Here is a 23,662-nt window from a genome sequence, read left to right as displayed (position 1 = left end):
GTTCATCTGTTCCAGTGCTTTCTGTTGCTTTTCTTATTTCATGTTACTCAAATAAATGCACAGTATAAATTCTGAAATAGAGATGGCAAGAATAACAACATGGGTTTGTAAAAGATATTACTGAAGTAGATATGAAGTATTACGTTGAAATAATTTTTTAGGCCTTGAAGTATTTCTCAAAGTGTGGTACTACTATAGTTCTGCTTTGATGGCAATTCCCTTCACTAGTTCTTGAGGGAGACAAAGAAGTGAGAGCTTAATTGGAGAGGAAGAAAAATGCACCAAAGCTGTTTGTCTGAGATCATCACACTTCTTTTTTTTTTTTCTTTTTTTTTTTTTCTTCACTTATATTCTAACAAGCCAGAACTTAAAAAGGTAAATTTGACAACTGGTGCTGCAGATACTCGTATGGGCCCAAAGCCCTCAGTTCTTAAGTGACTGGAAAGGCCAAAAAGCCTCAGGGCTCCAAAGCACATCAAACTGTAGAAGGAAACTTTGTGACAGCAACAAAATACAGCTTTCTTAGCGCACGCACAAATGTCTATCCTTCACTGTGTATATTTTTTCCAGCATAATAGCGTGTTACACATATAGCTTCCTATTGCCATAGCAGAACAAATTTTGCTAACAGCTGCACAAGTGGCAGAAACTTTTTTTCTGGGTTTGCACACAATCAAGCAGGGCCCTGAAAAATTAGCACCCATCTTGAATATTAATGAATGAAATTATTCCCTCTAGTGTGTGTTATATAGATTAAGATTTTACCTGTAGCTGGTACCTTTTCACCTACCAGTGATTCTCATGTTGCTGCTTTTCCCGTACAATGCAATCAAATGTAGATGCTAAGTGGAAAAATGATGCATACTCTGCATACAAGAAGCTAATTAATTATATTTCAGAACAGTGACTAATGTACATATGTAGTAGTCAGATATTGTATTAAGGGTGATGCAATGTAGAATCTAGGTATTAAATTTATAGAAGAGCCTGAGGTACTTCATTCCAAGGTCAGCTCTGCAACCAATGTTATAAAGGCACAGCCTGGGAATGGCCTGTGTAGAAGCCAGTGTGCTAGGCATACGCAAGCCAGCCTGAGAACTGTGGTGGATTTCTACAAATGTGTCTTGACTTTTCCCTGGAGCTCAATTATAAGCATTATAGCAGAAGAAGGTAACCTATCCTCTCTAATTTAATTCTAATCTGCTCATTATAAAATTAATCCAACCTGTTGGCAATTTGAATTCTAATACAAAGATTAAATTATTCCATGCAAAGCAATCTAGCTTTAGGCAGGAAGGATGCTGAATTATATCCAGTCTCCTTTCTTGGCAATAAGGGATGTGGATTCAAGTGCAAAGAGGGACTAGAAAGTATCTCTGCTGAGTAGTATACCTGCTAGGCTATGGAAGCCACTCTTATTACAAGAAGGCTATGGGCAGGAATGTTCTCAGACCTAGTCTTCAGCATCTTGTCTGTCAGCTGTAAAGTGGAGATGTATATCTAAGTTGCATAAAGATATATAACACTTGTTATTAAGTGAGGCAATGGACCAAGGTCTGCTTGTAAAAGTGCCTCGTTTTCCCCAGCAACTCTTGTAAACATCAGCAAGGGTAGCATAATTAGCAGCGTAGATGCATTCTTCTACAAGAGCCCTTGCAGTTTTAAACTAACAAAAGCCCGTTGTGTTGAGGATGCAGTGGTGGGGGGTAATTTTTGAACCCAGCTGAGGGCAGGCTCTGGAACAGGTGGACAGCCCAGGCCCTGGGCACAGCTGGGAACTGTCTGCCGTGCTGACAGTTCAGCCTTCCACTACCCTGAGTAGAACACCTTGCGGGTATCTCAGGTGCCTGGAGAAAATGTACAAGGCTAGAGAAGAGACAAAAGTGAGCCCACACTGTAAATACAGAATCACTTCCAAGTCAGTGAAGTCTGGTAAGACCAATTGTAACTGCAGGTTGACTTCTTTGTGTTTGCACCCACAGAAAGCAGAGTACAGCTTTGAAGGAATATGTTTTGAAGCAAAAGTCATTATCCTGTCTGTGTTCATACCTACCCATACCTATCCATACCTAAGGAGAGACAGAGTACCATATAAAAGCGGAAGGGCTCTGCGTTTGGTGGTTATTTCCATTGTTGTCAGTAGAGATGACACACATCTATTAATATCAGAATAGGTTCCCTAATAGATAGCTGTTTTGGTTTCTTTAAAGCAAAGTCTAAAAAGAACATTCAGGAATATACACCATGCTACCTGCTGCAGTTACAGACCTTCAAGATGCTGTTCTTCACCTTTCTGGTAAACAGGTAAATATATTCTGAACTTCAGATCTGGGAAACTTTCTCCAAAACTGATTCTTAAAGCCCATGCTGCCTCCCACTAAGTTTTTTCTAAAATGTGATAGCACCTTACCCTATCCTCGTAAAAGTCAACATGTGTTTTTTGTCAATAATCATATTCAGTTTCCTTGTAATTTAATCAGTCGATCACTCGGCTCGCCCACTCAACAATAATAAGCCATTGACCCTGTGGTTTCAGACTGGATCAATGCTATGCTAACTTTTGGACACCTGGAGGCCTTGTGTGCAAATAGGAGGAAACTTTTAACTTACTTTAGACATGATCAATTTTTGCTCTGATGTGTTGATTACATTAGCAGATTGCTCTCCCTAGAAACCTTTGTTCAACAGCCTGCAGGCAATGAGCAGCATATACTCAAGTTTCTTGCTGGAGATGACACACTTAAGCCACTTGCTTGGGTATTTAAGGGTTTTCAGGTACATTATACAGTTCATTGTTCTCAATCTGGTTCACCTGCAGAAATCTTAGCTGAATGTAGCCTGGCAAGTGGCAGCGTAAACACTACTGCCTACCGTGCCTCCACTACTGATGCTGTTGGCTGGACACTTCAGAGGTTTCATGCTGCTGTCTCTCTGGACATACAAATGTTCCAATCTCCAGCGCTCCCAACTTTTCCGAAACTCCATCTGAACCTAACAAGCAAAACAAGAAAACAAAAGGAATGAATATAGAAGTAATCAGATCTTTAAATGATTCTGTTAGAAAAGGGCAAGTTAATAAACATACCACACTACTGAGGAAAGACAGCAATGCTCTAAACCTCCATTATTATTGCTTCAATTATCTAATTACCTCATTAGTCTATCATAGGGTATTTCATATTTAAAATAACGATGGTTTTCACTTTCACTTTCACTTTCACTTGCATAAAGCTCTTTTATGCTACAGCACACCAGGAATTTTTCAGTATTGTTTTCTAAATAGTATTCATCTGCAATACAGCGTGTACTCCATGCCCCACTACTATTAAGTTGATTTTACTTATCAACTATTAAATGAGTGAAAAGATTGACTTCCTGCTCAGTACTGTCACCACAGGCATTCTTAAAGTTCTGTATCCGATTTCATTTAATCAGTATTATTCTTTGGCTGATTTTTGTTTATGGAATATTTACTTTTCTAATTCCATGGAAAAGATATTTATTCAGAATTGATACATTAACGAACTAGCATATTGAAGACTATACTTTCTTTCCCCCTTTTAGATAACAATTAAAGTATCTCTTTGCAGACACTGTAAATTTTTAAGAAGTTGTAGTACAAGGCTTATATCCAGTCACTGGTCCTGGGTTAAACTGTGGAACTGCTGTATCCATTTGGGAGTTCATCAAGGGTTTTGAAACTGTGTCATGGTTTGGGGTTTTTATTCTTCTCCAGCAAGAACAGAATTTTGAGTCTACCTGTTCCATGGGCAATGTTCTTGCCACTTGACTGAAATAAGAAGTTCCATTAGCTTTTAACGCATAAGGAAGAGGACATAAAATTGAACCTTTTTTACTCTATTTAGAAAAAGGCAGGAGAGCAACTACAGCGATGAACTCACTGGGGTGTGTACTTCTGCCTGGAAGTAAGTGGGCTATAGTAGGTTACTCAAGTGAACCTTCTCTGGAGAGTTCCTTTTTATTTCCTCTTAGGGTCTGGTACTGACCACCAAGAGACTAAATAGACTAATGGTAGTTCCAGCACAGGCCTGTCATCCTGTCCATGCTGCTGAAACCATCATTCTCTGAAGGAAACTTTCTAGGGAACCAGCTACTTTCTTCTCCACTTGTTTATTTTTTAAATACCAAACCTGGGAAGAAACCCTAAAAAAGGAACAAAGTATGCACAGCCAATTGTCTTCCTTTACTAGTTACCCCTAGCACTGCTTGTCAACTCAGAGCTACAGCCCTTGTACTGAGTACTGTCCTGGCACAAGCACATGAGAGCCAACTGCATTTCTGTGTTACTGACTGTGGAATCTGTCCCCTGGTATCACAATAAAATGGGGAATTAGGAAAGGTGCTAAGATAAAATACTATATTTCACTATGATTCTGGGTGGCTGTTGTGTCAAAAGCCACACAAAGGCACAAGAAAAAAGACAGCAAGTCTGAGATACTTTGCCATATAAGAATGAGGAAGAATAACTTGATAAAGACAGAAAATGAAACAGTGAAATACAAGCACCATGCTGTCTTCAGAATAAGAATGATGATACTATCATTCCTGTAATTGGTAACTTTTGTGGGAATGGAGAAACGCTGTTTTGTTAGGTAGCACTGGGAATAAGCAGTTTTAGATACTGACAGAAAGATCCTGAAAGAGAACATGAATGTGTTTATTGACAGAATGAGTCAACGAGCAATAGAAGCAGGTATTTAGAATCAGGCAGAGGGATGAAATGTCTTCCGTCTGGATGGACATGACAGGTGTTATCCTAGAGCTATGGCACAAATAGCCTGCAAGATTGAGATGAAGTGATTGGGAAGAACTGAACAAAAGACCATAGCAGAAATGATGCTTTAGGAATAGGTCTTGGTGACAGAATATTAGTTTTCACTCCAAAGATTAAGGAAAAGGGTAAAGAGAAACTCTGCTTTCAGTGCTGAATTAATTAATTAATTAATTAATTTTGCCTACATGGCTATGAAGACATGACTGAAGTTATAGTTCAAGATTTATTTAGTATATCTTGAGCACAGAAGTTGATGTACAGATCTTTCAGCCAATTAATTAGCCTAGCAGCATCCATGCATGGATAAATAGGCTGTACAGGGAGAAGGGAGCCAAGAAAAAAGTTCCCATGAAGAAGGGGAAGAAGAAAATTTTCACAGACAAAGAAGTATGCAGAACCTAGAAAACATGGTCATGGACGTTAAAAATGGAGAAGGTATCTCACAGAGAACTGCTGATTGAGCCTAATGCAGGTTACAGGCTTCAATCATAGTGATAGGAATGTACATCTGAAATGACGTAGAATGGAGCTGGTGGAGCAGTTCAAGAAACTGTATAGAGAATACAGAGTAAAAAGAGAAAATGAAGATTGAGCAGTAATGAAAATAAATAAATAAATCAAGGAATCCTGGAGTTAAGACAGATTCTTTTAAGGTGAAAGAGAGTGAAGTGTATTTCCACAGAGATAGGAAGGAGGCACAAAAAGAGAAGGAAAATTATACAGAAAGCAGCCTGAATTAGCTTAAACTAATTCTGATGGAAAAAGATAGCATCTCTCTGGTTAGAATATTTGTTACAGAAGGCAACACTGCAGAAAAATGGATCACATTAAACCCATCCCAGTCTTCAAAGAAAATTGGTGATAACAGCCAATCCGATGAGACCCTGTAATTTGCTTCAGAGCAATACTAGAAGAATTATTTCAGGTGAAATGTGACTGAAATACAAACATATTTTAATGTTCTTCTATAAGTAAATTTTACTAAAGGAAATAATATAACTTCTATCTTTATTTCTGTCCTTGATCTGGCTCCAACACTTGCAAAAAACACTGAGAAGTATGGTTAAGGTAAAAGAAAAGAAGTCACTGAGTCACAGACAAAAAATACAAACCATACAAGGATAGGCTTCAGGAACACTGTCAGAAGAAAAAGAGTTTAAAAACTGAGTTCAAGAAAAAAATAGAAGAGACTCAACATACTCAAACTCTTTACGCAGATTTATTCTAAGTATGTTGATGAATGAGCTTGGCAAAATTCTTTTCCCTTCTTTTAATAAGCATTGGCACAAGTTAAATAATTCAATCTAGATTGTCAGATTTGTATGAAACTGAATACGTTAGGATTACACACTGGGAATTACATTACAAAAGCAAAAGAGCTGTAAACATGAGATGTCACAGAAGGTTCTGTCAAAAGAAGCAACTCTTTTTTCAGGGTTTGTAATGAACGTAACTTTGTTCTTGTATCACATGGATGAAACTACTGGACATAATTCACCAGGGTCCTGGCTGCAGCTGCACAGGAGATATGTGAGCAGAGGCCAAAATGAATCAGAATAAATGATACAGCAGCAGATGGTTCTTAATTTCAGGATTTACACCTGTAAAAGTGTACAAAGGATTTTAAACAAGTATTTTCCAATTCACGCTTGAGCAAAGCCTGCTGCTACCCACCTCTAGCTTTCATAAGTGGTGCAATTAACACATTCACTTAAACATAATCTTACCCACAGCTACAAAAGTGAACAGTCTCCTGCAGGGCTTAATTCAGCATGCCTGCTGCTTTTTTGTTAACTCCAGCCTAGCCATAATGACATAATTAGAACATTTCTTCCATTGATTTCAATTCCTTGATGAGGTCTATCTTTCAACAGATGATTTTGGATCACTATGTCATATTTAAAAGTAGACTTAGCACTAATGCAAAACACATTGACTTGCATTAGACTTAATAATGTGCTGCCAAGTCAGTAGTGTTTTTCCTTCCCTTGCAAACCCGGCTGCTGAGTGAATATATAATAACGACCACTTAGAAGGTAACACAAAAGGTTTATGCAGTACAGAAACAGAATATTCTCATCTAACAGGTCTGGAGTTCAGCAGATGCCCTAAGATGGTACTTGTATTCACATTAGCTCAAAGCTCTGAGGCCAGAGCTTTTGGGAGAACTTGCTACTCCTTGAAGTTCAGTGCTATATTTTAATGAGAGTGATGATATTTTCAGTAGCAGGAATGCAGGGAAACCAAACTTAATTAAACCCTACAGGAATTAGCCATGAATACTGTACAATCTCACCAGTGAGCTGCTCAGAGCTGTAGAATAAAAATGGCTCTACTTCAATATTAATCAAAGCAAGCACATTAGAAACACTTTGGAATGGATTAAGAGGAGCAACTGTCTCAATAAAAGGAAATCACTGAAAACTATACGATTGTAAGCAAGAAAACTTGCAAGACATCATGCCTACAGATAATATTCTTGAAGTACAATGCCTGGATTCCTTCCAACAAGAATTGTCTGAAAAGTTATCCCATGTGGCTGTAAAGAGGTCGGTCTGTAGAAAGAGTAGATTTAAAAAAAAAAAAAAAAAAAAAAAAAAAGTCCTCAGTAGGACTTTCAGCAGTTCAAGACCATTTAGCAATTCAAAACCACTTTCAATTTCCTTTTTCTACAGTGGCTGCTGATAGTGCAAGCTGGAGAAATTCGTAGTGTCTCTCTTACCTCATTATTGATGAAACAGTAGAGAATTGCAACCATCAGCCCCTGAAATCAACAAAAAACAAGAGGAGTGAGAAGAGCACAGCAGAGCAGTTCTCGTCCTTTGCCAAGCAAAGCTGCAGAGAGCTGAGCTCCACACTGGCATGTTCCATGGTGAGAGAAAAACAAGAATGGAAGATGAAGACGAAGGGTGGTCTCTGACAGCCCTGATGGCAGAGAAATTTGATCAAACTATGTCTCAAAGCACACGATCTTAGGAAAAATAAGCTACTGTGTTCTTCAACCTGTCATTTTTTCCTAACACCTCTTTCCCTCTGTTTTTTCCTTACCTGTCTTCTGGCCACAAACAATATTAACAATTCACAGTGAGCATAAATACAGCTCTGTGCTTGATAAACAGGGAATGAGTGGGCGAGCAGGTAAACTGGAAGAATAATGATTCCCTTAGACAAGGAGATTATTTTAAAAATGGCTTTACCTAAGGCAACAAATAAATAAAAATCACAGTAAATCTACATTTGCCTCACATGCAGTTTCAGCTGTAGACAACTACTTCTCACAGCACAGATTTTCAGGAGTATCAAAAATGCAAGTGAAGGCACAAAATTTGTTTTCAGCAACACCATTACACAATTACAGGAAATCACAGACAATTTCATTATTGCCTTGAGGCACCCCACAGGGAGTAGAGCTTAATACATGGATGGGAATACCAGTTTACTGTGAGAAATGTAAGACTTATTGAAAATAGAGTGACATTAACATCTAAACTAAATATTAAAAATGACATCATATCACTGTCATAAACCTGCAATATCTAGTGCTAAATTGAAAAATACAATAAACAGGAATGAGACCATGAGCAGGACACCAAACAGCAGTCACAAAATATCCACATGTGCCCAGTATGTATGCTACCTGGAAAGAAGCAAAGGAGAGCTCAGTAAAAAGCTTCACAAAGCGCAGCATCCCTCTGGCATGTTCATCAGTAATAAAGGCAAAGATGACCTCATGGGTTCCCAGCAGTGGGATCAACGTCAAGGTAGACTTGGCCAGCCTAGGATCACAAAGGAAAAAGAAACAAAGCCACTGAATAGTTCATTGCTCTGCTTCTGACACACCATGAACCAAAAAAGAATAAATAAATAAACAAATAAAGGAAAAGTAGCCTCAAAAGTAACCATGGTAGATTTCAATATGTTTTAAGTGCTGCTCCACTACACATCACCCCTGCTGTCAGCAATGCTATCTGTTCAGCTCTTGGCTGTATTTTGCCTAGAAGGCCTTTCCAATTTAGGAGCAGGTCACATGACTTCTTGTACCCCAAGATGTTTCCCTGTGTACACTTTTCCCCATTTGTAAATGGGAAATATAATCAAAACTTACCTTGTTACCTTGTTAATAACCTGAAAGAAACAGTCTACCAGGGACTAGAATTTTTTTAAAATACCTTGGAATATGGAGTATTTCTTGTTGTTCCTTCCCACCTCCACGGTGTGTTAAATCTTTAAAACACTGTAACTGACTGTAACTGTGTAAGACTTCATAAAAGCAGTTAAACTGTCTTAAAGTGACTGATGACTGTGTGACTGTGTGATTAAATGGCAAGTTCAAAGACACAGCTAGCAAAAAAAAAAAAAAAAAAAAAAAGACACTAATATGAAATAAAGTATTTTTTGCCTGTGGGAGAGAAAGCAGTGCTCAGGTTTACAACTACAGGGAACCATTCACAAGAGTAGTCCTTAGCTCTCTTTTGATAGATACACAAGCCACTCAACAGGAATGGAAGGTGCCTGAACCTCATAGAAGAGCTTAAAATACTATCCTGGGCCAAAGAACCAGTCAATACTACCAGTGTCTCCTGACAGACTGTCATGGGACACTTTGGTGGGTATAGAACCATTTGACTGGCAGGGCTGATAGTACTTAGAATATCTTGTGCACTCTAGGGCTTTCAGCTGATATTATGAATCACAATCAAGTTGAAAGCAATCTCCAGAAGTCCCTTGCTCAATTCAGCAGGTTTACTCAGGTCTCTGCCCCAATGAGTTTTAAATATCTCCATGGCAGATACTGCACAGCCTCAATAGGCCCCTTTTCCCACATCAGGCAACTTTTTTTTTTTTTTCCTCCACCTCTGACATACAGCTGGAACTCCTCTTGCAATAACTTGTGCCCCTTGTCCTTTCACCATGTACCTCTGTAAGAAGTCCAGCTCCATTTTCCTTATAGTCACCATTAGGTAGCTGAAGACTGCAACAGAATCCTTACTTAGCCTTCTGTTCCCAGGCTGAATAAATCTAGTTCTCAGCAACTCCTTCTACATCACTTACTCTATTCCCTGACATACACTAGTGAAAAAAAATGAGGCAAGATCCATGGGTTACAGAGGGTCAAAACACAATGACTTTCTTGAACCTGGACACCAGAAGTAGTTTTGTAGGTGCTGAATGGAATGGGTCTGTCACTTCCCTTGATCTGGCTACGCTCTTACTAATGTACCTCTGTCATCCTACAATGCCACAAGAGCACACTGCTGATTTATGTTCAGCCTGCTGTCCTCCAGCATTCTTCGGTCTTCCATAAAGAAGACCATATCTTCTTCATACCCAGTCAGCACCCATTCTGTGTTGCTGGATGGAGTTGTTTCACACTAAGCACTGGGCTCCTGTCAGGCCATCCACTAGCCTGCCAACATCCTTGGTGCACAGGGCAAGATTGAGAGATACTGTATCTAAGGAACCATTGAAATTAAACAGTTTACAGACATGCAGATTTTTAGTGGATGTAGGCATGCCACTGCACTGGAGGAGGGGAGGGAACTTGCTTAAAAGAGTAGCTAGCCAGCAGGTCTCATGAAGCAGGCTCTGCTACACCACCATCTCCCTTGAGACAGAGGTAGAAGCAGGAGGCTGACTGAATCAGTTCTTGAGGCACGGCCTGGGCAAAGAAAGGGAGTTGGGTAGGTGTACAGCAATCCCCTAGTTTGTTCAATGAATGCTAATTAGTCTAGATGGGATACTTAGAGAGCTCTATCTTAAACAGAACGCTATGAAAAATCCTATGAAAATGCTTCCTGGGTAGTTAAGATCCCTGAAGAAAATCCCCTACCCTCAGCAAAAGGAAGCTTCCACACAACTCCAGTCCTTACACAGAGAAAAGGGATTTGTTGCTATGACGAACAATGAGCACTATCTGGGCAACACAAGAGAGCAGATGGAAAAATTTGTCTGAAAGCAAAAGACTTCTCTTTTACATATAAGTTAGTGACTTTCTAGGCACCTACATTAGTCGTGTATAAGAGAATAAATTTCACAGTAGCAGTTCTGTCTTCACAAGTCTTTTCCATTATCTCTGAGCAGAAAAGAAGGAGTAAAAATATTCTCATACAGCTACCTATGTCCTCTGGTCTTGTTATCATCAGAGACCTACCAATGAACTGAACTCTTCTGGGTAGAGAAGACTTCCTCAACTTCACTATACCTACCAACCACAAGAAGGACTACCAAGACTTTAATCTTCGTCAGTAAAGAAGGTTCTGATGCTGGATAAATTCTTTCTTGATAAAGCCTCTCTGTTTAGTAGCAGATTTTTGAACATACAACATGAATAATTGAATGAACTTGCACTTCTGGTTCAGCTGTATCAAACCGTCCTTCTAAATGCAGAAGTCATAAAGGCTTTCTCCTTGACAGCATAATTTTACAGTCAGGCTTTCAAATGCCTCCAAGCCAGCAAAACTGCCTGCCTACCACTACACCTTGAAAATTTTACCCTGGGAAGAAAAGGTCATGTTTATTCAGAACGAAAGTTAAGTGTGCAGCACATTAGGAGTCCTTTTCTCTGCTTTGAACTTCAACCATGCATAAGGATTTCCAAAATTTCGCAAAGCTCTGAGGGTAGGTAACATCAAGACAACTCTGGTAAGATGACACAAAAATACGTGCTGTGTCTACTATAGAAGTCTAGCAAAGTCAAATAACCATAGCTGAAAAGCATGTAGCTCCACACTCATTAATTTATCCTATAGCAGATTTGTTCCTCCTATACTATTTTTCAGACTGTAATACAGAAATGCACTTCAAGATGTAGACATAAGTGATGCAACTATGAATCTTACCAAGGTGATAAAATAACAGGCATAACACAGACAAGGCAATGACTGCAAAATAAATATTGAACATTTCAGTAGGTGCTCTCTTGAAACACCATATATATGCCTAGTAAATTCAAGATTGAAAGTTTGTCCTAATAAAAATCAGCAATAAGAACAAGCAGCGGTACTCAAAATAACCCCTCACTATCTTCATTGAAGTTAAAGATTTTATTTCTCTCACTCATTATCTTCCAAATTACGTAAGTACTTGCATATGCTGCAAGTATGCAAAAAATACCTGCTTCTTCCAGCGTTGTGAAAGTGTAAACTGATGAGCTCAGAGATCAACTCTTCCATTTATCTCCAATTCAGGTGCAACAATTGTCCTGGCTTCACCAGAAGGTTTCACTGGTGACTGACTGCCCAAGCAATCACAGCAACATGCAACACAAGCTACTCAGGGTCAGTGATGTTTAAATATCCTTGTTAATCTACTTCTTTCCATGTATCTCTTTGTCCACTTCTATTTTGAGAGGTAACAAGTGTCAGACCATCAAACAACATACCTGCATTTTATGTCAGTTTTGCACATCAAATTGGCTTGTAGCTTGGAGATGATGATGCATATAACTCTGATAAAGATCAAGAAATTTACCTGGAAAGATTAAAGAAGAATTTATACAGTCATCAAGAAATATGTATGTGTAAGTGCTAAGTTGGGTTGTATATGCATTTCTAGGTCCTGGGAATCCTGCTATTCTGCAGCTGAAGAATTTACCACAGAATTCAATTTCTTGCTAAGTTCTAAAATGCATCCTCTTGCTACCTGCTGCAGCTTTCCCAAACAGAGGAGTTAGCTGTACTGATGTGGCATGCTATTTAGTTACCATGCACTGCCAGTAAACAAGAAGACAGCATGAAATAAACGTCAAAATAAACGTCACACTCGTCAGGAATTCAAGTAACAGAAACCAATTTGGTTTCATAAAATCTCATTCCTGAATGAAAATGTCAGTGCCCTCAAAGGTTATTAACCTTTGGACATGCACAATAGCCGTATGCACTACCACTCTTTGCAGTACATGATGTAGTACTGAGTGCACTCCATACTCACCCCAATGGCGATTAGAATGGGCAGTCTGATGATCAGCCAATAATTCATGTTATAGTTCCTGCTCCAGCAGCTAGGCAGAATGCAAAAAGACAAGAAAAAAGTTTCAGTACATTATTAAAATCTCCCATTTCTCATTCTCTTACAGTAGTGCAGATGGAAAACAATATTGAGGACTAGATACCAGGAAAGTACATCATGCTGACATGGAAACAGATGCATTTGCTGGGTTCTTAGAAACACTGAATGCTTTATACAATTGCAGCTGTCATAATCTAGCTGGATACTACTTGTCTGCCTTTCCTGTCCACTAATGGCTAGCTCTCCTCCAACACTCGATGTGAATTATCATCAATAAATTTTGGAGATTTGCTCCATTAAAACCAAGGCCATTTGGCTGCAAGGGGAGAGCTATCGATTTGAGTCAGATGTTTCTTGTTTGGTTCCTGTCCTACACTTCTTGTGTACTTTCTGTCCAGAAAGTAACATGCTGCAGGCACTATAATACTTCATTCTTCCCATAAGCCTCATTTTCTTTTTAAAAATTCTTGGACCCTCAAGCAATGGAGGAGAATGATCACAAGAAATGTAATGCCTGAAAGCCATAGCTTGGGATCACCAGTTTGAAGTGATCATTACAGTGGGGCTTTGTGCATCTAGTTCTTTTGTCTGCTGTCCCCAGCCAGCCAGCCCCATGAGGTCCTGTGTGTGCACAATGACTCAGGTGGCCCAGCAGTGCTCATGTCCACTTCACAAGCTGCAGCAGTAACAGCTTACTTAATATTTGCATGAAACAGCTTTGTTAGCCTCTTGTCACATTGTTCAGTATTACTCAACAGCAACTTTCATCAGTAAACCCAGCAGGTTTCTGAGCCACACAGGCTGTGAAACAAACTATGAAACAGCACTATAGAAAATACAGGTTGTTTCACAGAACAAATTTCTTCTCCAGATTTTATCTGCCTACACTTACGTATGCTCAGTTTTCCCTAAGTTTTCTTAACAGACCTATGAAACTAGGGTGCTACTGGCAGAGAGTAAGCCACCTAAACTTGTCATGGGACAGTCAGCTTGAGAGAAAATAGAAAACTGTGTAGTGCATAGTAGGAGTCCATGCCACAGTGCCTACACACACAAATCCTACAGAGGAAAGTGAAGCAATTTTGCTGTGGCAGTTCCAAATTGCCTTGGTGGTAACAGAGGCCCAAAAAGGCTAGGAATTTCATTTTTCTTTCAACTTGAGTTTAATACACACAATCAGATCTGCTTGTATTATCCAATTGCATTAAATTATTTTTTAGATACTGAGAAAGAAGGTTTATGTATCATGTGCAGTCAGTGTACCTGAGCTGGAATCTGAGTAACAGAACTTCTTAATTGCTATGGGTGACTGGAATCTAGCTTAATGCATTTTTTAAATTAATTTTATTTGAATCCCTCAAGGCAGGTAGGATAACAGGCATGGCTGGGAGTGGAATTCTAATTTTCTGACTAGCTACAGAGGAAGCAGAGGCAATTTTAAAATTTCCTGATAATGACAGAGACTGGTTTAATGGTTTAACATTAGCTCTGCTACATTTCTGTGTGTATTAATTTGCTTCCTGTGGCACAGAGCAGTTTTAGCTACTTTTAAATTTATACAAATATGTGCAATAAAAACACCATTAGAGTCCAATTAAAGTGCCACAGCTATTAAAGTGTCCAGAAAATGAAATTGATAGATCTGTACATTATTTTTTCTCCATTTGTGCTTTCTGGGACTTTCACACTGATAAATATGCTAGAAGCTATTCTGATTGGGATCTACCCCTGCAGTTTGTTCAGGGCCACTTAAAAGATGCTTGGCAGATAATAGCATCAAAACTGTAAATAGGAAATTAATCCAGTGAAACAGATGCTACTGGGAAGTTTCTGCCTTTGCTTAACAATCTAGAAGTCTTTATGAATGAAAACACTGATGTTTTACCTTAAAGACATACAGATTAATGGCTCCATTTTTAAAAATACTGGACTGGCTGTCTTCCTCCCATAGTTAATTGAAGGCAGAAACAAAGAACACAGAATCATCACAGAACAGCTTGGGTTGGAAGGGACCTTAAAGGTCATCCAGTTCCAACCACCCTGCTCTATCAGCTCTTTAGGTAGAGTGCAATGATTAAGAAGCTCACCTTGTATTCACTTTTATTCGTAATCTATACAAAAAGTGTTTTTAAATAGCTCACTTTTTAAAACAGCAACTGATTCATAAAGGAGTTCACAGGTGTACCTGTAAGGAAAGAAGGAACCAGTGTGCAAGTAGATCTTGCAGGTTCTAAACCTTTTTTCAAACAGCAGGATTGCCTGGAACTTCCAACCCTAGCCACATCTACTTCCAGTTATTCCTCATAACCAGGTAAGTAGTTGAGTCACAAACGAAATTTACAGCCTGCCACACATCTGTGGTGACAGTGCTACAGCAAACAGCATGAAAGATATCCCTGTCTGCTCCAACAAATGTCTGCCGAAGGCACAGAAATCACCTTTCAGAGACACTGCCGCATGTGGTTATTTACTGTTGTATTTTACAAATATTTATACAAGATTTAGAAAATTCAATAAGGTGCAAAATTGTCCCCTTTAAGGTCTGCTGAAGGCAGCGAATGACAGTTTTCCATAATAGAAAGTATAAATCAGCTCTGAACATCACATTATGTAGGAGGCTCAGTGTGAGTACTTTGAATACATTTTCTACATCGATGGCAAGATATGGCCATGGAATACTGCCTTTCAGATGCTACATGCTCTCTACACCTATTTTGAACATTTCATCAAAACTAGCAATACATCAGAATGGCCATGATCTTGTTATGGTACATTACCAAGTCAACCTTGGAAAGGAAAGTCATAGAATAATCCTAGTATTGCTTAAACCAGAATAGGCAACTTGACAGAGCTGTTTCAGTATTATGAAAGACACTGAAAAAAACCCTGATCTTATACTCATGAATACCAGAATACAGTCTGAGAGCAGTTCTGACCACATGGAATTTTCACACCATGGCATCTCTCCAGCAAGGACTGTGCTTGAAAAAAAACCACCTCAGAATGACTACAAAGTGTTGGCTGGGTTGCTTGGATACTAAATAAGAAGATCCAATAAATAGATTCATCTAAGAAAAAAAATAATCAAATAGCATGAAGTTATATACATCATCACAAAGAAAGCTACTCAATATTTTCAGGCAGTCACTGTCACCAAGAAGAGGAAGCCACTTTCCTCTCTCTTGCTTAAAAAACAAAAACAAACCAACAACAAACAAACAAACTAAACTACAATGCTATCTGGTACATGAAAAAGGCCTTTTTTTTTTTTTTTTTTTTTCAGAATAGTCACTATGGGAAAAGCAGACAAAATGTATTTTGTGTTTTTCAACAGTTTTATTAGTGGTACACTTGACTTCAGAAAGACTAACACAATCAGACACAGAATGCGTTTTCATTTTATGAAGACCAAAACAATGGAAGCTTAAACAAGAACAGGCAATCACATCTCTGCTGCAAGGCATAAGCTAACCACTACAAATTGCAGGCAAAATTCCGTGGGACGTTTTTGCCTTCATCTGAGGCATAACTCTAAAGGCTACTGCCAAAGGCACAATGTCAGGAGAGGTCTCGGTTGGGTATGACGACTTCTATTGTTGCTACTGGAACTACAGAATAACAAAACATGCCTCTCCTTGACCTGCAAAAGGATAGATTCATTCAGACATGCAGAAAACTGGGATCAGAAAGAAACATGCAGTCCATCCTGAAAAGTCATGCAAGACCTTCAGACAAAACAGAAGCAATTTTATGAGGTTTCAGCACATTGCCAAAGCAAACTACACTACGCTACAAACAGAAAGCAAACAATGGCCTGCCAGTGCACACACGCAGCACAAATGAGATAGCTAGAAAATCAGAACTAAACCAACCCCTCATCTTCATAAAGGTACTTGACAGTTCCCCAGAGGATAACAAACAGCATTGGTATACCTGGGAAGAGAGGAGACAAGGTTGACACTGACATTAAAGGACAGGGAAAAGCAAAGAGGACATAACCCCCATGCAATGATGTACAATGTAATTCTTTGCCAGGAGGGTTACCTCTCCTGACCAGTGCAGTTGGCTGTCAAGAGTGGGAGGAAGAATCTAACCTGCAAGTAATTAGCATGTATACCTTCTTTTGCCTACGCCCCTGTCCAGTTCCTAGCAATCATGAACAATGAACAACAGACCATCGCCCCCATATTTGGTACATACCAGTTTTTCTGTGAAAATTATCATGGAGAGGACAAGGGAACTAAATTTCTGGAATATCTGCTGGCCACTATGCAATTTAGAGAGGAAGAATGCAGAGCTCTTTGACCCAAACCTTCTGCATCCACACTTCTGTCCACAGGTCTGTTGTGTTGCATTCAGGTAGCACCAGGTTCAAGCTGTCCATTGGCACTGAGCTGGTGTACACTCAGTTATATACACACCATGATGATAATGAAAGCATGGGCACATTCTGTGGAGCAAGTGTGCTCAGGTCTCCCCAGAAAAGACCTAAATTTGGGCTATGGTATTTGAGCAGGTGCATCTCTTCCTGAGAAGAATCTTTGTCCTATGCTTACCTGACAGTGTATGTGTTAAAAATGTTCACAGTTTATCTGGGATGCAAGGGGAATACAGAAAAGCCAAATAAGCTGGCAGTTATAATTTGCTTTACAATGTCAAAGTCTCTCAACAAAATTTTAAAGTGCATTACATTCTTAAAAATGAGAATGGTAACAGATGTTAGAACTTTGTGTGCATTACGGTGCATTGCACAATGCAAAAGTGCAGTTTCTGACAGAAGCCACAGGGAAATCAGTGATCTCTTGCAGACTGAAAATCTTCTGAAAAGCAATATCTGCACTGAGCATACAATATCAGTAAAAATCTACTCTTTCATTGCACTGTATTCCTTCTCTACAATCATAACAGCTAAATACTGCAGAAATAGCTCAAATGATAAATTATTCTCCTTCAGTAAACAAAGGGAAATAAAAAGAGAAAAAAATGAAGAGCATCAAGAAAAAGAAAATCACAGAAAACCAATAGTTATAGCAATAACAAATATGTAAATTGAGTAGAGATACTGGGCAGGTGGTTGAATCACACTCCACAGACATACCTTATACTGAGAGTGTATTTTTGGAACAAAGTTACTGAGAAATCAGTCCTACTTTGATACTGGCATAGGAGATTAAGAACAGACTCATTGCAAATCACTTCCAAACAAAAGAGCCTTTGATTCATAGAAACTAATTACAGTTTGAATTACTCCTTTCTTAACTTTGCTGAGAATTAAGACATTTCAATATGAAACTCACAGATTAAGGCACAAACACCGTGAGCACAAAGGCTGTGTGTCAGTGGAGGGAACAGATGCACTGAGTGATAATGTTAATCATTTGTGGATACCTCCATCTTCTGGATACACCAGAAAACCAAATAAATTGCATTACTTGACATTTGAATTAAGTGAGAAACTGCAATTAATACTGTATATTAAATAGACCTGGCTGGCGAAGGGCTCATATTACTGAACTGCATCAGTACCCTGCTATGTAAATGTTGTACAAGTTAATAGGTAACAGAGTGGCGCAAAACCCTCTTCCCTCTCACCTCTGACACAGGTCTGCAGTGCCTCTGTGTTGCAACAACATCAGTCACATATGGTCCTTTCTAGCAATGTATATTTTAGTATGATACACCAATACTTAGCAGTACAATTCATATTCATGAGCTTTGAATATCAATGTAAATTCTACATGGATACCATCTGCCATTTTACCAAATTCACAAAGACTTGACCTAAGAAAAAGGTGGATCTGAAAACTAACTGGAGAACAATTTCGGCAGGTAGGATTACATCTAGTTTCCCAAGGTCCTAATCAAGATCTGAACAGAAAACTATCACAACCTTCCCTAATCCACCTCAAATCTACAGAATATATTCAAACAGCAAACGAGAAAGTCTGCAGCATCTCTGCAATAATTATAGCTTGCAAGGATCACTGAGGTTCTCCATAGATTACTTTGTAATCTTGACACCTAATTAACCTCAGTTAACAGGCAGAAAAGTAAATGTCATTCTAGCTACTTTGGTCAGGGGAAATTCGCCAGGCTTCAGCAAGCATTAGAAGCAAATTCTATAAAGTGCTTTGAATAAAATCTAGAGATAAATATTATTTATGAACAAAATCAATATAGTATTCTCATTCTGGGCTCACAACACACAGCACTTTCAGTACATCTGAATTTCAGTTTTGTGCTTCTCTTATGCAGCTGTTCAAAGAATACCAGGTATCTGAGAAGAAACTTCCCTCTCTTGTAGGGTGTGCTTGTTCTCATACAAAAACACTGAGATCGTTGGGCAATTTCTCCAGGTTAACTGAGAAAAAGACAGGTATCTGAATTCAGAAAACTGTAGCATCTGCTTGTTTATACTGAATCACATCTGAAGATGCCAGAAACTGCAAAAGTATTTTCATAACAGACTCAGCCACATTAATGCTTACAGAATAACTAACTGAAAGTCTTTGAACACTACACTGTGATTATGAAACCTGTCACAGATACCATGAAATAAGCACGCTGAGAGCTCAGCTAAAAAAAACTCAACTTAATTGACAGAGGACAGGGCTTCTGAATAATAGTCTGGAAAAATTACACATACTATAGATGATGAGAAAGTAATGGATCTGAAAAATCAATGTCTTATACACCCCACTGCATAAATAAGTATCTAGATGTACTTATTTTCCTGGTAACTTACAGTATTTTGCACCTGCTCAGGTATCTGCACAGCTTACAGAAAAAAGAAAAACAAAAAAGGTAGGTAAACCAGTCAGACATTGCCCATGCCAAAACCCAACAGTTTTAGACAGAACGATAATAGAGCGGAATAGGTAAGAGAAGAAAGTTGTGAGAGATTCTACTTGAAGATTCAACATTTGGATGATGTTTTCCTAATGCTCCACAATCCCAAACGAGCAGAAAGGAGAATCACTAGCAGAGCTGCTAATGAATGCTTCTATATCCTGTGTGTAACTGCATGCAGAAATCAGTCTCTCCTTTTAATGGGTCTGTGACATTTTGGAACAGAACAGACAAGCTCAGTTTTGAACACCACAAAAGATATCACCAGGTATATGTTCCATGCATTTTTCCTTCCCGTACCTTGATGTGCAAGTAAGTTTTCATTCTAGCAAGCTATTGCTAGATTCCCATTGTACCTCATTTTCTGTGAAGGTGATTTCAGAAGAGAAAGATGTGTGAGGAGCAAGAGAGACTCTCCTCATTCTCACGTAATGATTAGAGATTCTTCTTGATGGAAATCTGCCTCCATAGGACCAAAGTATTGCCATTCTGCTGGGGCCCATAAAAAAGGACATATTCTGCATACAGCATTTTAGGAAGGACAAATTTATTTATAAACTAGTGTTTCAGATCAGCGGTTTCTATGTGGTGAGAATTTTAGCCTCTGAGATAATCAGGCACACAAACCAGAGGAACACGGCTGCTGTCAAAAGATATCTAGTTTCTCATCTTTCTGTAAGGAAACCATCCAGGACAATTCGACTTCATCAACTACAAGAAATATGTGATGAGGAACTAAAATTAGTGATAAATAAATACAACCTGATGAAGAAAGGGTACCAGTATGGAAGTGAAAAGAAAACATATAATGTTTTTATCTGTTAAAAAAAAAAAAAAAAGGAAAAGTTGAAAGCAGAAGACTGAGAGCAAAGAGAAATAAGAGAAAGTCTAGAGTGATTTGTTTATTTGTTTCTTATCAAGCTCAGTCTGGACACAAAATCAATTTTCATATCGTTGTCTGAAAGAGTTTTCACTGAAAATAGATAAGAAATGGTTAGTGTAATGAGTGCATCCTCTTGCTACACTGAGCTCATACTGGATTTGAGAAGGAAGATATCTTACTGGCTCTGCTCCAGTCAGATCATCCTGGCAATTGGGATGTAGATTTTGATACCCTAGTCAGGCTTCTTGCCTTTAACAACCTCATTCCTTCAGTGTATTCATCCTTTGAGCAAGTTTGGATTACCAAGAGTTGGAAGGAGGGGAGTTATTTATTTTTATAGCAGTTTCCCTGCTGCATGCACAGCTGGGTGTAAAATTGCCACAGAAGTTAAGGGAATGTTTAGCTTTTTTATTAGCATTTTCTTCTTAGTTTTTAGTGCTGAAAATTGCCGCCTCCTGTCTTTCCTCCTGCCTGGCTGTTATGCACAGTCACTGTGGGGATGCTGCCATTGTTTTCCCATTCATTTCTCCTCCCCAGCTCTGAATGCAAGGAGGTCCTGTTTCCAGTTGCTGCTGAAAGATGCACACAGCAGTGTTACAGCAGCACTGCTCTTCTCCAGGGACTATTTTATATTGCCCTGACACATTTACTTGATGTCAGGATAAGGCTCAGTGACTCTCCCCTTGGGCTCAGGCATGACAAAAAAATGTGCTGGTGTCCCGGACATCCTGATAAAGACCAGCCTGCACATCCCTTTCCTTATTTTGAATTGAGACAAAATGTTCATGTTAGATGTAAAATGAGAGTACTTTTTCAGTTACGTAGCTACACAGACTTTTTTTTTCCCCACTGTTAATGACAAAGCATAGCACTATTCAATATAACAACTGAAACTCTTGGGGAGAAATACGTACTAGGACATTTCTACCTACTGGTAAGCCGGTCTTTACATTATGTTTTGTTAGGGCTTACCCAATGAATTGACTTGCTCTAGCTTCTTGTTTGTTCTGAGACTGTTCATCGAAAGAAGTACAGCAAGGAAAATACCATGGCTGAGCGTACGTGCAAACAATCAAGTGGAAAAAACCCTTGAAGAGAATACCATTCCATTCATACATTAGACAGGAGTATGAGCAAAACCATATGCGATCACACTGGGGACTACAGAAGCAGAAACAATACCATATGGTCAGTAAGTGATCAAAAAGTTCAGTTCTCATTAGAAAAAATAATGACATGATATGAGTAACACCCACTAAGTTTATCAACAATTCACCCACAAAATTTTAAACACATATATATTCATCAAAAGATGAGTAATGACATTAAAAAATCATCCTGTAAGACACTTCATTAACAGGATAAAGGGTCAGGGTATCAAATCAGCTCTGACACAATCAGGTATTTTTTGATCCAGCTTTATTTTTTACAGTCGATCAACTATTTCAAAGAGTGAGATGCTCTCAGCTCTAACCTCTCAGCAACCTCACCTTCTAGCTCTTTGAAGCACAGCCTGAGGCATTATGCTGAGGCTATTATATAGCTCAAAATGAAACTGAGCATTCATAGCAGAAAGGGATCTGGTGAGGAACTTGAGCACCCAAAAACTGGAAACACCACTGAAGCACGAAAATGAGGTAAAAACATCTTTATCTGTTCTCAGAAGCTGATCAAGACCAAACTGTTACCTGCTAGAACTGATCTGGGAGCACTGAAGGCTTCATTGGACTAGTAGCAGATGTCTGCAACTGAAGACAGAATTATTGGCAAGGTTTGCACATACACACATGGCTGGAATAGCAAGAAACTATAAAGATGAGGACTGAATGGCACTGGTGAAGCTTTCCTAGGAGGTCTGGATGAAGCTTATATATTTAGTGCCAAATTCTGGCACTGCCACTCATTTCCACAAATTCATCCAGAAATTCAACATACGGTAGCAAATTTCCCATATAGGAAAAACAAAAATAAAATAATGTCTTCTGTTTTGGCACTCCATTTTGCAGATATAATTTTGCTTTTTTTTTTCCTCATTTTTTTAATTTCCTCTCATGACTTCAGTGCTTCAAAGATGGCTCTCCTCCCCCCATCCCCCAACCTTCCTTAATAATAAAAAATAAAAAAAATCAAAGGTAAAATGATTACAACCTAGTTTAATAAAAGTGGCCTACAAAAACTCTGGAGAGGAACTCTTTATGATGGAGCACAGTGATAGGATAAGGGATGATGGTTTTAAATGAAAAGAGGGGAGATTTTGATTAGATGTTAGAAGGAAATAATTTGCTCAGAGACACTTGTACAGACTGCCCAGAGAAACTGTGGTCCCCCATCCCTGGAGGCACTCAAGGCCAGGCTGAATGGGGCCCTGGGCAGCCTGAGCTGGTGGGTGGCAGCCCTGCCCACGGCAGGGATATGGAACTGTGTGGGATTTAAGGTCCCTTCCAACCCAAGCCATTCTGTGATTCTATGATTCATTCTATGATTCTATGGTTATATAAAATGCTTTTGCTGCATGGTCTATGTAAAACAATAACAGAAGACAAATAATTCCTTCTTAACTAAAACTCTTACCATGAAATTGCTATTCCTTGTATTTATTTATACCAGGAAGCCTTTACTTTCTGTTCAGTAAAATTGGTCAACCAATTCACACTGAGTCATTTATACATATTTTATCAGTGAATTAATTTACTAGAATATTCACAGTTGGTAAATCCATAGAAAGAGAAAGACAGTCAAAACAATTTAAATGTTAGAAGTAGTATCTGTGAAAGCATTTGCAGTATTTACTTTGATTTACTTCCAGCTTTCCAATAGTCACTCAAGTTCCACAAGGATGGGAGAGAGGAAAAGAGGAATGAAGAGAAGGCAATAAAGACACAGAAGAGATTCTTCAAATCAGTCCTGAATAGTAATAGAATTCACGCTAACTGGAGAGTGAAAGAATCAAAGCTTAAGATCAGTCCTGAATAGTAATAGAATTCATGCTAACTGGAGAGTGAAAGAATCAAAGCTTTAGAATTTTCATAGAAGTTCTGACTAAAGCAACTGATTTTATCTCATCACAGTACTTAATCTCAAGCATACACACGTCCCTGGCACATGCACCCTGACCAATCTTTCACCTG

At 38.8% G+C, this 23,662-nt stretch overlaps 1 protein-coding gene across 2 annotated transcripts in view; it reads right to left on the bottom strand.

Annotated features, from left to right (window-relative positions):
- Nucleotides 1–310: 310 nt before the first annotated feature.
- GLP1R (glucagon like peptide 1 receptor) overlaps nt 311–23,662 on the bottom strand; it is an 82,059-nt gene continuing 58,707 nt past the window's right edge. For both annotated transcript variants that reach the window (XM_048937046.1, XM_048937047.1), the window contains 6 exons: nt 16,675–16,735; nt 12,725–12,794; nt 12,177–12,265; nt 8,433–8,571; nt 7,518–7,559; nt 311–2,991 (listed from right to left, as the gene is read on the bottom strand). In XM_048937046.1, coding sequence (XP_048793003.1) covers nt 2,824–2,991; nt 7,518–7,559; nt 8,433–8,571; nt 12,177–12,265; nt 12,725–12,794; nt 16,675–16,735 — 569 coding nt within the window. In that variant the 3' untranslated portion in view covers nt 311–2,823. The remainder of the gene's footprint in view (nt 2,992–7,517; nt 7,560–8,432; nt 8,572–12,176; nt 12,266–12,724; nt 12,795–16,674; nt 16,736–23,662) is intronic.

This window comes from Lagopus muta, chromosome 2, assembly GCF_023343835.1.
Source record: "Lagopus muta isolate bLagMut1 chromosome 2, bLagMut1 primary, whole genome shotgun sequence".
Lineage (NCBI taxonomy): Eukaryota > Metazoa > Chordata > Aves > Galliformes > Phasianidae > Lagopus > Lagopus muta.
Note: the sequence above shows the minus strand (reverse complement) of the source record. Positions and strands in the feature narration are given on the sequence as shown.